General features: G+C 40.7%; 1 protein-coding gene across 1 annotated transcript; it reads right to left on the bottom strand.

Moving 5' to 3' along the window:
• Positions 1 to 2,814: 2,814 nt before the first annotated feature.
• On the bottom strand, positions 2,815 to 13,816 carry gclc (glutamate-cysteine ligase, catalytic subunit). Its single transcript, XM_083774180.1, has 16 exons — positions 13,085 to 13,816; positions 12,099 to 12,211; positions 9,700 to 9,882; positions 9,370 to 9,483; positions 8,480 to 8,538; positions 7,860 to 7,996; positions 7,599 to 7,673; positions 6,950 to 7,066; positions 5,792 to 5,930; positions 5,520 to 5,632; positions 5,333 to 5,425; positions 5,010 to 5,114; positions 4,783 to 4,864; positions 4,555 to 4,667; positions 4,122 to 4,242; positions 2,815 to 4,013 (listed from the first exon to the last, which is right to left on the bottom strand). Exons 1-16 carry the CDS (start codon positions 13,232 to 13,234, stop codon positions 3,832 to 3,834), a joined length of 1,896 nt encoding a protein of 631 aa, XP_083630306.1. The 5' UTR covers positions 13,235 to 13,816; the 3' UTR covers positions 2,815 to 3,831.

The following is a 13,816-nucleotide window of genomic DNA, read 5'->3' as shown; positions in this document are numbered from 1 at the left end:
TTGTCTGGATTAGGAGCTGGGCTGATTCCTGGGTGAGGAACGGTCTAATTCGTCGTATGTTATAGAGTGTGAACCTACAGGATCGAGTGACAGCTGTGATGTGAGCTTTGAACGAGAGCTGACTGTCCAGGACAACACCGAGACTCCTGGCTGTTGGGACAGACGTTACCAGGGCGTTTTCTACGGAGATAGTTAGCTCCCGCATAGGGCAGGACTTAGCTGGGAAGAAGAGAAGCTCAGTCTTGTCTGGGTTCAGCTTGAGGTGATTGGAGGACATCCACTGTGAGATGTCAGCCAGGCATGCAGTGATGCGCTCTTCCACCTGAGTGGCAGAGGGGGGGAAGGATAGAAACAGTTGTGTGTCATCGGCGTAGCAGTGATAGGATATATTGTGAGCAGAGATGATAGTGCCAAGGGATTTAGTGTACAGTGAGAAAAGGAGGGGACCAAGTACAGATCCCTGTGGGACCCCAGTTTGGAGGGTTCGGGGGGATGATAACAGACCTTTCCAGGAAACCTGGTAGGTCCGGTCGGTGAGGTAGGAGGAGAACCACTTTAGTGCCGTTCCACCGATGCCTAGATCCGCTAGGGTATCTAGGAGCAGCTGGTGGTTCACTGTGTCAAATGCTGCCGATAGGTCTAGGAGAATCAGTACTGCAGAGTGGGAAGCAGCTTGGGCAGCATGTAGTGCTTCTGTGACTGCCAGCAGCGCAGTTTCTGTGGAGTGGGCCTTCTTGAATCCGGACTGGTTGGGATCCAGCAGATTGTTCTGCGAGAGATGGAGAGAGAGCTGGTTGGAGACAACACGTTCAATGGTTTTAGAAATAAATGAAAGAAGTGATACCGGTCTGTAGTTCTTGACATCTGAGGGGTCAAGGGTTGGTTTCTTGAGGAGTGGTGTTACTCTGGCTGACTTGAGACAATTACAATTTACAATTTAGGCATTTAGCAGACGCTCTTAATCCAGAGCGACTTACAATAATCAAGAACAAAAGCATGGGAATACATCACAAAAGCATTTATCATAAAACATGCGTAAGCTAAGAAAGTAACAGTGGAATATCTATATTATGAGACTATACATATAAACTATATATATACTACTATGCTATACATACGTACTATGGCGTGCTATGACCTGCGTTGGCTGATCTGAGTGCGCGGGAGGGTTTGTAGACACAGCAGTTGATCTTGAATGCATTTTAACCACTTAAACCCCATATTGTTTGAGTCCATTGGGCTCTATGCTAGTGTATTTATTTTGTTAAATTAAATATTGGATCATGCTGGGAAGTGGGTAAATTCTCACAGTAGTGTGAAAGTGAAGTCACTATACTATACGGCTGACAGTATTGGATCACTTCTCTCATTCCACACCCATTCAAATAATGAAAGTCTGACTATGTGTAATATGTATTGTATGTATAATTAATTGTTTAGTGTATATTATAGACAATTCATTGGTGTTGCAATTAGGCATATGTCAATATAATTTGGAAATTCCTCCCAATTCAACCAAAAATGTGTCTTGGAATAATAAGAATATATCTATTTTACTGATAAGATGATGGGTTAGTTCACCCATTCTGGAATTTAAACCCTTTCAATTTGGGGTCCCATTTTGGTCATGTCATAAAACTAAATGTATACCACTTGAACCAGGTTGTTTTTGCTACTTGATTTACAAGAAGTAATCTTGTAAATCAAGTAGCAAAAACAACCGATGTGAGATTGTAATCTACCTATATAGATAAGATAGATAAGATCTTTATTGTCACTGTATCAGACATACAACGAAATTCTGTTTAGTGCAGCACAACATATAACAGTATCAAGAGAGGACGCAAAGACAACGAAAAAAAACACTGAGGGGGCTAAAACTTCATGGCATAAAACTGTTAGTCCGTCATCATAGTCCAGTCCAGTCAAGTCATCTCAATCCATTAATAAATATTAAATATTCTAATGCACTGTTAAAATGATAAGATAAAATAAGGGGACCACACAATCATAAAATTCATATGCAAATTCATCAACAGTAGGAGGGGACCATGGGGGAATATATTATATACTATTGCACTTGCCCATATGCTATTGCATATATACTATATCATATTGCGTTTGCCCAGTCTATATTGCACTTGCCAGATAGGACAGTCATATGCAAGTGTGTGTGCGTGTATGCGAACCAAGCAGTGTTTTCACTGTGCACGTGTGTGCGTGCGTATATGTGAACTGAGCAGTGTTTTCACAGCCTTTGGGAAAAAGCTGTTGGACAGCCGGTTGGTTCTGGCCTTAATGACCTTCAGCCTTCCGGATGGAAGGGTCTCGAACAGGTGATGTCCGGGGTGTGAGGGGTCCTTGGATATCTTTAGGGCTCGCTTGTGGAGCCGGCTTGAGTAGATGTCACTCAGGTGTGGTAATGGGGAGCCAATGATCCACTGCGCTGTCTTGACCACTCGCTGTAAGTCCTTCCTCTCTACGTCGGTGCAGCTGGAGTACCAGGCTGTGCAGGCGTAGGTCAGGATACTCTCAATGGTAGAGCGATAGAAGTTGATGAGCAGGTTCTGCGGGAGTCCATTCCGTTTCAGCTTCCTCAGGAAGAAGAGCCGTTGCTGGGCCTTCTTGACCAGACATGAGGTGTTAAGGCTCCAGCTCAGGTCTTCTGAGATGTTCACTCCAAGAAATTTAAAACTAGAAACCCTCTCGACCTCCTCCCCTCTATGCCCAGAGTTGTCTAGCCAGGAGGATTCATGTGGTTCTAACCATTATAATTTCATGACAATATTGTTACAGAAAATAGAGCTAGCCTGATTCAATGCTGTACATATTTATTTGAAGTAGTAGAACAGTTCAAAACAAGTGATCACCACCATCTCCACTTCAATGAGATACTACTTTAATCTTCCTATTAGTGTCAGCACAGCAAAGCAAACAATTATTTTTAACCACTAGAACCCTAGTGTCCCTATTCTGAGGCAATGTCCAGTAGCCAATAGTAGATCTACAAGCTTGCAGATCAGCTATTTTCTGCAAAGATATTTAATGTAGAGGATAAACAGGTGGGGCCTGGCATAGCCCCATGGGCCTTTCCAGTCAACTATCCTGCATATAGGGTTTAAGTGGTTAATTTGCAAAGGAATTTCTACCAAGTGCTGGGAAAGCACATAACCAGCAACAGAAATTCTCGTTAATGTTTAATGAGTGGAAGCACATTATTTACAGAACACAAGATTAAAAGCAAACTATTGTACAACCCTGCTACATCAAAGCCCAATGTATACTTCATCATGCGTTGCGTTTTTCTTTCTTTTTACTTTAAAATTAAGATATTTATGGTGATTTATTCATACGACGCAGTCGTATGAATGATACAGTTCAGGGGCGGCTGTGACTCAGGAGGTAGAGTGGCCATTTGGAAACCGGAAGATTTCTGGTTCATCCCCGGCCTTGAGCAAGACACTGAATCCCTAACTGCTCCCAATGCTGGTGGCACCTTGCATGGTTGCCACTGATGTGTGAATGTACTGCACGTTGAAATGCAGAGCATTTACGTATAAATTAGGCTGCATTCTCACACAGATAAGGCTTAAGTTTACCATAAACAGAAGAGAAATATGTACACATCTGAACGCTATGACACATCTTTCACCCTATTAAAATATTTTTGTTACCATAAAAATCTGATACAATATATACAACTTTGATTCAAGATGCACACCTAGCGTCCTGTAATATCTTAAACTGACACCTGTTTGGACCACTTTTACATCCCGCCACATCATTTGGTCATTCTTAGCATGCTTGTGTTTATGTGCGACGACACAATTCTCATTTGAATCGGTTGACAGGGTCTCCAATCAGTTCAGGGCATCTCTCTTCTCCCTTTGCAATCCTGTCACACCTCCTCAGAAAGTCATAGTTGATCTTGTCAGTTATAACACTGTCCTGCTTATACTGGGGATGCTCTGCAACAAATGCTCTCATCCACTTAGCCATGGTCATCAGTTGCCCTATTTGAAACGAGGAGAGAAAGAAGGTAAATGTAATGGACAATGGTACAGAAATATTAAAATGGAACACAGAGTTTTGTTCATGGCTTCTTGTGTCGGTCAACATACCGGAGGCACGTTTCTTGATGAGTTTCAGGTAATTCAGAATGGTGCACCTGGTATCAACATCCACTTCCATGTTTTCCAGGTAGCAGTTGAGGATTGGGATAAGCCCTTGAAATACTCCCTCCTAGTGGTAGAAAGTATGATTTGTTTGTTTATTAACCACTTAAACTGTCTATACTTAGTTTACTGGGGTCCCCCAGTGGGCCATACTTGGTCCCCTCTAAACCATAATTCTTCTTAGAAATAGCCGATCTACAAGCTCACAATGAGTTGCCTTGTGAACTTGTAAATTGTCTGTTTTCACAGAATGTTTGCATATTTTGGCTGAACAGTTGCCTCGAAATGCCCAAAATAGGGACGCTCGATTGCATGTGGTAAAGAAATACCAAAAATATTATAAATTATAACAAAAAGAACAATTAAGAGCCATAATCACCTTTCCGTTGATGATTGTATCTATACTCATCAGTGTGTACTCCTCATTATCACCATCATTCTCCAGGCCGTTCTGAGCCGATGACGCGCCATCAAGGCCTGGGTTGCAGCAGCCTGTACGTTATCAAGGAAAATTAATCAGCTGATCACACCATGATATGGTATTTGAAGTTGTATTTAGGCCTATATATATATATACGTCACACACACACACACACACATCACCCACCTTTGAAGATGTCTTTCCTGAAGTAGAACATGCCCTCCTGCACAGCGTTTCTTTTCTGGGCAACCTTCATGTTTTCGTCAACCTAATGTAACAATGTATCTGCATATCAGACTATTGTTGGAAAAGTTGCTACAAAGACAATACTGCATAATCAATGCAATGCTTGTTTACAACTTAATATAGGATAACTGTATAGATATGTGCTAGAAAGGTGGGGATGCTTTCACCTTTGACAAGGGGATCAGGAAGTCCAGTTTGTAGGACAAGATCACTCTGGTTAGCAGGACGACAAACACCACATATGCAGCATTTTCAAAATCAGTTAGTTGAACCTGGGGGAAAAAAAAAAAAGAATGAAAAATGGCCCGGACAGGCATATATATATATATATATATATATATCCCACACACGATGGCTGATTCTTCGCTTGCGAAGATCATATACGGTATACAGTATATATACACATTGCTTGACAATAAGGGATTACATCTAAATATACACCCAAAGCCAATTTAAAGTTGTTGAGTAATCTTTTGCAGTTTTTGATTACCTCCATAGGGCGGAACTCAACTCTCCAGCCAATATCTGAATTTGGAGGTGGCGGTTTGAACCTCATCGTCTGCCAGTTGGTCGACTGTAGATTCTACAAGAAATTATAAGAGGCTGAGTCAATGTACACAAGGACAAAAGCCAGGCAAAAGCCTTCATAACTAGTGTAAGGAATTATTGAGTCTTACCTCAAAGTGATCAGACTCTTTTTCATCATCCAGGTCGATTTTCTCCTCAAAGAGCGAGAGGGGATCTCGGATGAAGAGGTGAGCTATGTGTTGGGCCAGTAGCTTGTCAATCCCTGTTAATGAACAGCTGAGTTGAGTATTTTATGGTTGATAATAAAGTTTAGATGAAACCTTTCACATACTTTGGTGATCATGCATGCCCATTCATGGTGTACTGTTTGTCCTTTTCGGCAGTCCATTTTGACTTTGAAATGTCGATCCAAATGTCGTACCTGCTCCTAGAAGTTGTTTGTTGATCTCCTCGTCTATTGTGAGATCAATGTCGTTGTACTTTTCACCACAGCTGGACAGGTAGCTGTCGATTGAATCATATCTTGACTTGAAGATTCGGTACTTGTTGTTTTGTAAAGGCTGCAAAATGAGAAGGGCATTATTATTAAACCGTAGCAATCCCATTCTGGGCATATCACAATAGGCGAACATTTAATGATAGCAGATCTGCTATTTTTGGTGAAAAAAACCACACCAGGTTTGTTTTGTGGCAAGGAGTTGCGAGTAGTTGCAAGGAGTTACAGCTGGTGTGGTTTGGGCCTTAGGGACACCGTTGAACAAAGTATTATTAACCCATTAAAACCTGGAAAGTATCCATATGTTTTTCAGAAAACTCTTAGGATTTAGAACAGTGGTTCTCAAAAATATCTGAGTACACTTCAATTGGTCCCGAGACTACCTCCATGTGGTCCTGGGAACGGTTTGGTGATCCGCTCCTGGGAACGGTACGCAGCATTCACACTATCACATCTGCCAAGTGGTGCGCACCCAGGACCATAGTGTGAATCTGCCCTGAGAATTACTGATTTGGAAGGCACTTGTAGAAGCGACCTCAGGTCTTAATGGGATAAGCGGTTATGATAGCAGGGGGAAGTGTAGGTGCACTGTTTGTCTATAGTTAGAGGCCAGATCCATAGATATATATAAGAAAGCATAGATGGCTCATCCACGCTGCTGGCCAATGGAGAACGACGTCGCTATGTGGTGGCCATCTTACTTCGGGGCAGCATAACATTGTGTCTATGGGGCATGTACTTTTTAAATAACCATAACATACTACATTTTCAACCGATTTTCAAATGGTTTGGTTTGTTATAAACGTCTGCATACTTATATGCTTTTATATGACGTTCATATAAAAGAATAACATTAAGCAGATAAGCATCCTGAATCATAGCCACATTGATAACGTTTGTAACAAACCAACCCGTTTGTAAATCAGTTAAGATTTGAGCGAGTAGTATTTTTGTTTGAGCTGCCATAGAACATACTGTACTGTACTGTAGCCCCGAGGCAAGATGGCCGCTGGGTGAACTACGTCGGAAACTTTGACTTGAGCCATCTAGCCTTTATGTACGTATATGGCCAGTTAACCTCACCTTCAGCCCCCTCTCTTCCTGTGTCCTGTCATCCACTGAGGCAGAAATAACTCCCCAGCGACAATCAATGTCTGACACATAACCTCTGTAGAAGGGAGAGGCAGCACTCAAAGCCATCTGTTAAAAACAGAATAGAGTATATTGTTTCAAAAGGAAAAGTCAAAGTTTCAAAACCAAGTTATTCTGAGCACATTTCATTTCAAGTGCGATGTGTCAATTTCATTACTGGTACCACAGCATGGTACTGCGTTCTACGAGCATGACACCACTGGTAGTGATATTTGAATTACCGGTAAGTGAAATCACTGAATATACCTTTAAACACTTGGCTTAAAAACAACATTTTTGGTGAACTATACCTTTAAGATCATTATTTCACAATACATTGTTGCATTTTTACACAGCAGGTTCCAGTGAAGTCCACCTTTCACCCAAATTCTTGTCGTGTTTTACTGCTTTTAAAGGTGTGTGTTTAGGTTGTCTATTGTTTCTATAATTCTTATGTTTTTTATGAAGTGGAGCATACCAGCATAACATTTTCCACATGCATGTACCTGAACAGTGCAAGTGACAAATATATATATCTGATTCAAAAAGTGTTAAACATAACATAAAATTCATAAAGATGACACATTTAACTACTACTTACCACTATGGGGCAGAATGTTGCTAGTTGGTCATAAAGGTACCTTGCTTCTTCAATGCTGCAAGCTTGGAATGTCACCTGAAAACGGATGAAATTCAGGATGTTTGCAAATAGGACTAGCATTCTTGCCTATAGAACTGGTTCTCAAAGTGGAGTCTATGTAATACATTTGCGGGTCCTTGACATGAAACTGTTGGAGAACCGATGATCCTAACCCGTCAGGCCGTCACAAAATGTATAGTGATGGTGTTTGGCTTTTAATACCTGAAGGCAGCAGTTGCCCATTCCAAAGCCCATAGCATCCATGTAGATGTGGTCTGGGAGCGCTGCCCTGGCTGCCTCCCCGTCATCTTCAGGAAACTTCTCAACAAATGGTGATGGGGTGTTCCTGTCCTTAAATACTGAAACATTGCAAAAATAATATCAATATAGAATTACGTTCATTCATCAAACCTAATGCATTTAGCTGTTAACACTGTCTACATCAACAGTGATGAGAGCTAACAGGGCATTATGTAAAATCATGCAACTAATGTTACAATACCATGTGCATGACACTGGCCATTTTGGGACAATAATATTGAATCAAGAGGCGTAGAGGCCACACTCTAGCTACATGGAAAATAACCACCTTATTTGCAAAAACTTGACAACATTTCAACCTTCTAGGGATCTTCAGGTCAATTTTGACCTCAATGTTAAGGTCCCTGCACACTGGACACGTTTTCGGATTTCTAGCTGCGTTTTTCCGTCGGTTTTCCGAAAAACCTGCCCAGTGTGCAACCACCTTTAGCCTTATTGGCCCAGCACCCATTTGATGTGCGTATATTCATTTATTTAAAGTGAAAATGGTTTGGAATTGTCTTGGTTCTCATGTAACTTACTTGGCACGTTGATCACCACTTTCTCACCTCTTCTGTGACGTATATTTCTGGTAAGGTTACTGGAGAAAACAAATCATGTCAGTGCACGATACACATACGACATACATACCTACACCTATTAATATAAAAATCAGAAGTGTTAGCTAAGAAATGTACAGGTGTATAATGTCACTCAAAACTAGTGAAATCCTCCAGATTCAAATTATTTCATCAGTCACTGTATAATAACATTTACTATGTCGCAAACAGTATAACTTTTGTCTCAAATGGAATTGTTAGTTTTTAATTTGGTGCAATTATTGAACAACCAAGTAGGTTAACAAAGTAGGTTAACTAGACACTAGGCATTCTATAAGCTCTGTAAATGAGGGCAAAGTTCTCTGAAAAGGCCTGCATGACGGACTACTGTAGACATGCAAAAACAACAGATTGTTCATGAATGGCTCATGATGATGACACAGACGTTTAAATTAACACATTTTTCACACAGTTCTTGCAACATTCTTGCAGCGTTCTTGTAGCAACTTAACCCATTAAGACCTGAGGCAGATTCTTACAGTCTATGGGCAGATTCTACAAATGTAGTAGTTCTCACACTTTCAAGATTTTTCAAAAATGTAAAAAATATATATATATATATTTTTTTAATAGCCAACGGAAAAATCTAAAATGATACTGATGCTTTACCGATTTTAATGGCTTAATAAAGCTTTATTCATTCAACTTTATTAAGACAAGATTACATTTTCCAGTTTAGCCCGATGAGTTTAAGCTTTCCATGGCTGCATCCTGTTATGAACTCTTTTTCCATTGAGTTGTACTGTTGCTAGGGCCAATGGGATTTTGACAGATGACAATGAGGTTACCTAGAACAGCAAGTAAAAGCCTACCTGAATCTTGGGTGGTTGTTTATGGCTTCATCCGGGAAAAACAACGATTTGGACACACCCCTTTCAACTGGAGTTGGCCGGCATTCTGGCTTTGTGAAACCTGGGCAGCCCAGCCTGTTTTGAAAGAAATAATGTGCCATTTTGAATTTTCACTTTTGATATATGTGGGATATCAGGAAGCTCACGCTGTGATACAAGAGTCACAATGTGATACACCAAATTCTAATATACAGTATGTTCGTGATACGGTGCTCGTGACGCCACAAGATCAAGTAAAATAAATCTTCCAAATATGGGCTATGAGAGTGGTAGGGAGTGCTGTGCATCTACCTTGGAAATGAGGTGATGGTGCAAAGTGTTTCATTGTCACTCAGTTCCGACGAAGCCTCTTGTCGTCTCTTTCCCATGTTATCTTCTACAGTGTTGAACTCCGACATGGTCCCTCCATACGGCTGTCCAGGGGTCCCTTCGATCATGTAGCTGCCATATTCCGGCCTCCAGAGGGTAGGATGGCTGCACACACACACACACACACACACACACACACACACACACACACACACACACACACACACACACACACACACAGTTTAGAGGTTGATAAAAGATCAGGCTATGAAGAAAAGGCCCAAGTACAAATCCTCAGTGTTCATTTATCCGTTTGAAACTCTGAGAGTGTAAACACTTGTACATTTGTACACCCTCACAGTTAAATTAAGACTCTGGATTTACAGTGTATCAGGGCGTGGTATCACTTTGACCATTCAGATTAAGTAAACACACAGCCTCAATGTTTTGTATGCCTTTATCTTATGCCATTATAGCCACAGGCCAAAAATGAGTGGAAGGCATTTGTGCACTGGGGCATGCTCTTCAGTATGTGCGACAGAGAGGCAGTAATGTGGAATGCATGGGCTCTTCTATTCCCACTGACACTGGTATTTCCCCCGGGTTAAGTTGGCTCCACAGATTTGGTCCAACGTCATTTGCAGCTAGTAAGCATAACACTCATGGGTTTGTACAAACACATTCAGACAGTGGAAGAAAATCCTGTTAGATTAGAATTAGACACTTTTGTGCAAAAAAGAGTCTTTATAGCTTCTGCACAGGTTATATATTTGGTATTTATTTTCTCTAACTTCTTATTTATTATTTGTATATCACCATCTCCACAAGTATTCTATGTAATTCTGATCCATACATTTACTAACAAATTGTCCTCAAGTATTCTAAAACAAAACAAGTATTTTCTCCTCTCATATTAGTACTACTCACAAACAAATGTTCTGTATTACAATGTATTTTATTATATGCATTATACTACTATTGATTTACTAAAACAATGTTGTTTTTTGTTTTGGTTGGGTTTTTTAAAGTTGTATTCAGCATTTCCCAGAGGGAGCTGGATGCACAGGGAACAGAGCTACACTGCTGGGATGTTTGCGTTCAGGCAGGTAGACATGTGACAATGTGTTTACCGCTTTTGCGTTTATGCACTGAGTGGGTTGTGCTTTACTCCACTTATAGCATACATATTATTTTTCCAGCATCTAGCATCTCACATATGTGGCGTACTTAAATTCATATTTAATATTACATTTAATTATTTACTGATCATTTGCACTGTCAATATCTACTTTAGTGATAATTCACAGTCGATCTTTATGCAATCCACCTGAAAGGTCACCGAGTGTACAAACTTAAAAACGGATAGCTAAAATCTATTTTTGACAGGGGTTGCTAGACAACGCCTTGTGCAGCGCTCAGCATCATGCTTCGCACATGCACACAGCCGTTCACTTCCTTGTTTACGGCAAGGAAGCTTTGAGAAAGAAAGGAAATGGTCACGTGACTGAGCATGACATTTTCATGGACACTTTCATAGGAGCCAAACTCACACCGGAAGTTAAATGAATACATGGCAGTGAATGGAGCCGGCTGGACCAGCTCCAGCTCATAACAAATATTATATCTAAACAATTGAGACTTTTGTCATATAATCGGTTCAGGAATATAAATGAAGACATATCACAGGTTGTTTTCTAATCACTTGCTTTTCGATGTGCATAGTATATAATTTTATCTGAGGCTATAAACAGCAGCAGGTATAGTTTCTGGCTCCGAGGTATTGCGTGATTTGGCTGCCAGACAGGAAACGGTGGGAAGTCTCGCGATACTCTCTTTAGATACCATACCTCTATAAAAGATGACAGTGTACACATCGAAAAGCAACACAGCAGACAATAATGTCTTCTGTTGTTTTCCAGAAGCGATTACTTTACAAAAGGTCTCAGTCATTCAGAAATAGTGTTTGTTCATGAGCTGGTCACTGAGCTCTCATCACTCCAGTGCATCCTGCCGACTTCCGGGTGTCCTTTCCTTCTCAAAACTTCCTTGGTTTACGGCAAAACTGTCTTTTCTCTCTAAATCTACGTCGCTGTCCATTGTTTTGATCAGAACGGCAATGTTCTGTCCTCATTTCTGACTTAACCATCTCGTTTGGAATATAAACGCTTCTAGAGAGAGAGAGATCAGATGTGACAGCGCAAGATAGTAATGGAAAATTATACCTCCCGGTTTTGGGGGGGGAGGGAAGGCGGGGCTTTTCAGAGTAAAATCTGCCTCATCTGCTGGGCGCTCTAGTGACTTTATTTTGAAAAATTCTGGCACACTAGAAGTGTTAATATATGAATCAGTGAACTTAGATTTGTTGTATGAAAGTATCTTACTTGGGGTTTGCATTTTCCCCTTTATCTTGAAGCGTGTCCAAAACCTCTCCTCCATTCAGAACGAGATGAACTTTTTCATTCTTTTCGTCCATTTCAATCAGCATGTACTCCACCTTGAATAAAATACACCATAAAGCGTTACCATATCATTCACCAAAACTACTGTACAGACCTATTCCTATTAACACGCTGTAACATTTTAAGTATGACAATATTCCACAAAGAGAAACGACATAATTTGTAGAACCAATATGCTGCCAATAAATATTATATGACCATATTGTCAAGATGAAAATGTGATGCCAGCACATCAATTCCAATTCAATTAGTTTTCCTTGACTTTGACTCTTGGTAGCCTGTAATCCCCGGTCTGAAAGGGGGATTAATTCTATAACAACAACATTCCACGTTGTTTGAAATCAAAGCACTGTGTTGAGGCTGAAGCACACAAAGGCCTATATTTTACTCTAGCCTCTGTGGAAATGTACCGCCAAATATTTATAAAGACACCAGCATTATTATTATTATCATCATATGTGTTTACTATTAACTATTCAAACATTTAAAATACAAACTTCAATCTACCTATTTAAAAGTTTAACTGTCCAAATACTCCAGAAAGAAATATCTATAAGACCTACCTGTTTTTAATAATTTTGAAAAGGGTTATTAACTTATTATTGCAACTTGGTGACTGGTGTACGCTCAGAATAACCAGAGGCTGTGTTTATTAATATTATACAGAGCGAACAGGACCTTTATTTATACAGACTAGAACACAGACAAGCTATGCAAATGGACGTTTTTTTAAATGTAATGTAAATACATTCACCAACACATCCCCACACGATGGGTGAGTGTGAGCGACAGATCGTGTTGCATGATGAGTTACAAAAGGCAGCAACACGTACAGTAAGCACTAAGCAAGCAGCTGCAGGCAGCATTCACAAAACTTCAACTATCATACAGTTTAAGCTTCTCCTTACCTCATCGCCCCATTTTAAAACGTCTTTCTGGCGTTCCTTGACTTTGTTGTAGATGTTGAGAAACTGAATGATGCCATGCTTCCTCACATGGTCAGCATACTTCTTGGTTTCTTCCCAGTTCAGCGGTGAGCCTTGAGACAGCAAGCCCATTGCACAAACGTGCCGTCAACTGACGCGTGGTGGTGGTGTGTCTGTCTGTTACTGGCAGGCTACAGCAGCACCTGGTTGTGTGTACTGTAGCTAGGTAGCAAGGTATAGTTTATCGTCCTCAAAACACAGCTAGCGTTCAATCTCGACCCAATAAGGGAAGAACGGATCCGATGTGATTGTGTTGAGCGCCTGTTTGCTGTCTTTAGATGACCGTCCAGGTTCCGAGCGAAGGCCCCTTGCTCATCACTTGCTAATATCTAGTTAGCTAACGTGATATAATACAACTAAATGAGTCCAGGGGAGGTGTTTGCAGTCCCCCAACAACTAAGGCTTTCTCGTTTAAAAAACTAAAACTAAAAATTAAACAAACGCGGCAACCATGAACTGATATTCCAGATAATGGAATGGCGGAGAGAGAATGAAGAAGTGAGTTGATGTTTAGGTTCTGGTCCAGTTCAGTTCAGTCCCGTGTTGTAGTTGACCTGTGTGTGAAACCAGCAGCGAGTGAGTGACTGAACTCTCCACAGCTCCTACCTACCTAGTACTGCCAATAAACAGGCAGGCTTTCCGCAGTACCCGTGG

This window comes from Protomyctophum parallelum (genome assembly GCF_964188405.1).
Source record: "Protomyctophum parallelum genome assembly, chromosome: 10".
Classification (NCBI taxonomy): Eukaryota; Metazoa; Chordata; class Actinopteri; order Myctophiformes; family Myctophidae; genus Protomyctophum; species Protomyctophum parallelum.
This window is presented reverse-complemented; position numbering and strand designations above follow the sequence as displayed.

Excerpts from the sequence above, each read along its gene's own strand:
- gclc (XM_083774180.1), bottom strand. The coding sequence starts at position 13,234 with ATGGGCTTGCTGTCTCAAGGCTCACCGCTGAACTGGGAAGAAACCAAG. Across the intron at positions 5,633-5,791 it reads CAAACAACTTCTAGGAGCAG|GGATTGACAAGCTACTGGCC; the intron begins GTACGACATTTG and ends GTTCATTAACAG. Across the intron at positions 4,243-4,554 it reads ATACAATCATCAACGGAAAG|GAGGGAGTATTTCAAGGGCT; the intron begins GTGATTATGGCT and ends TTCTACCACTAG.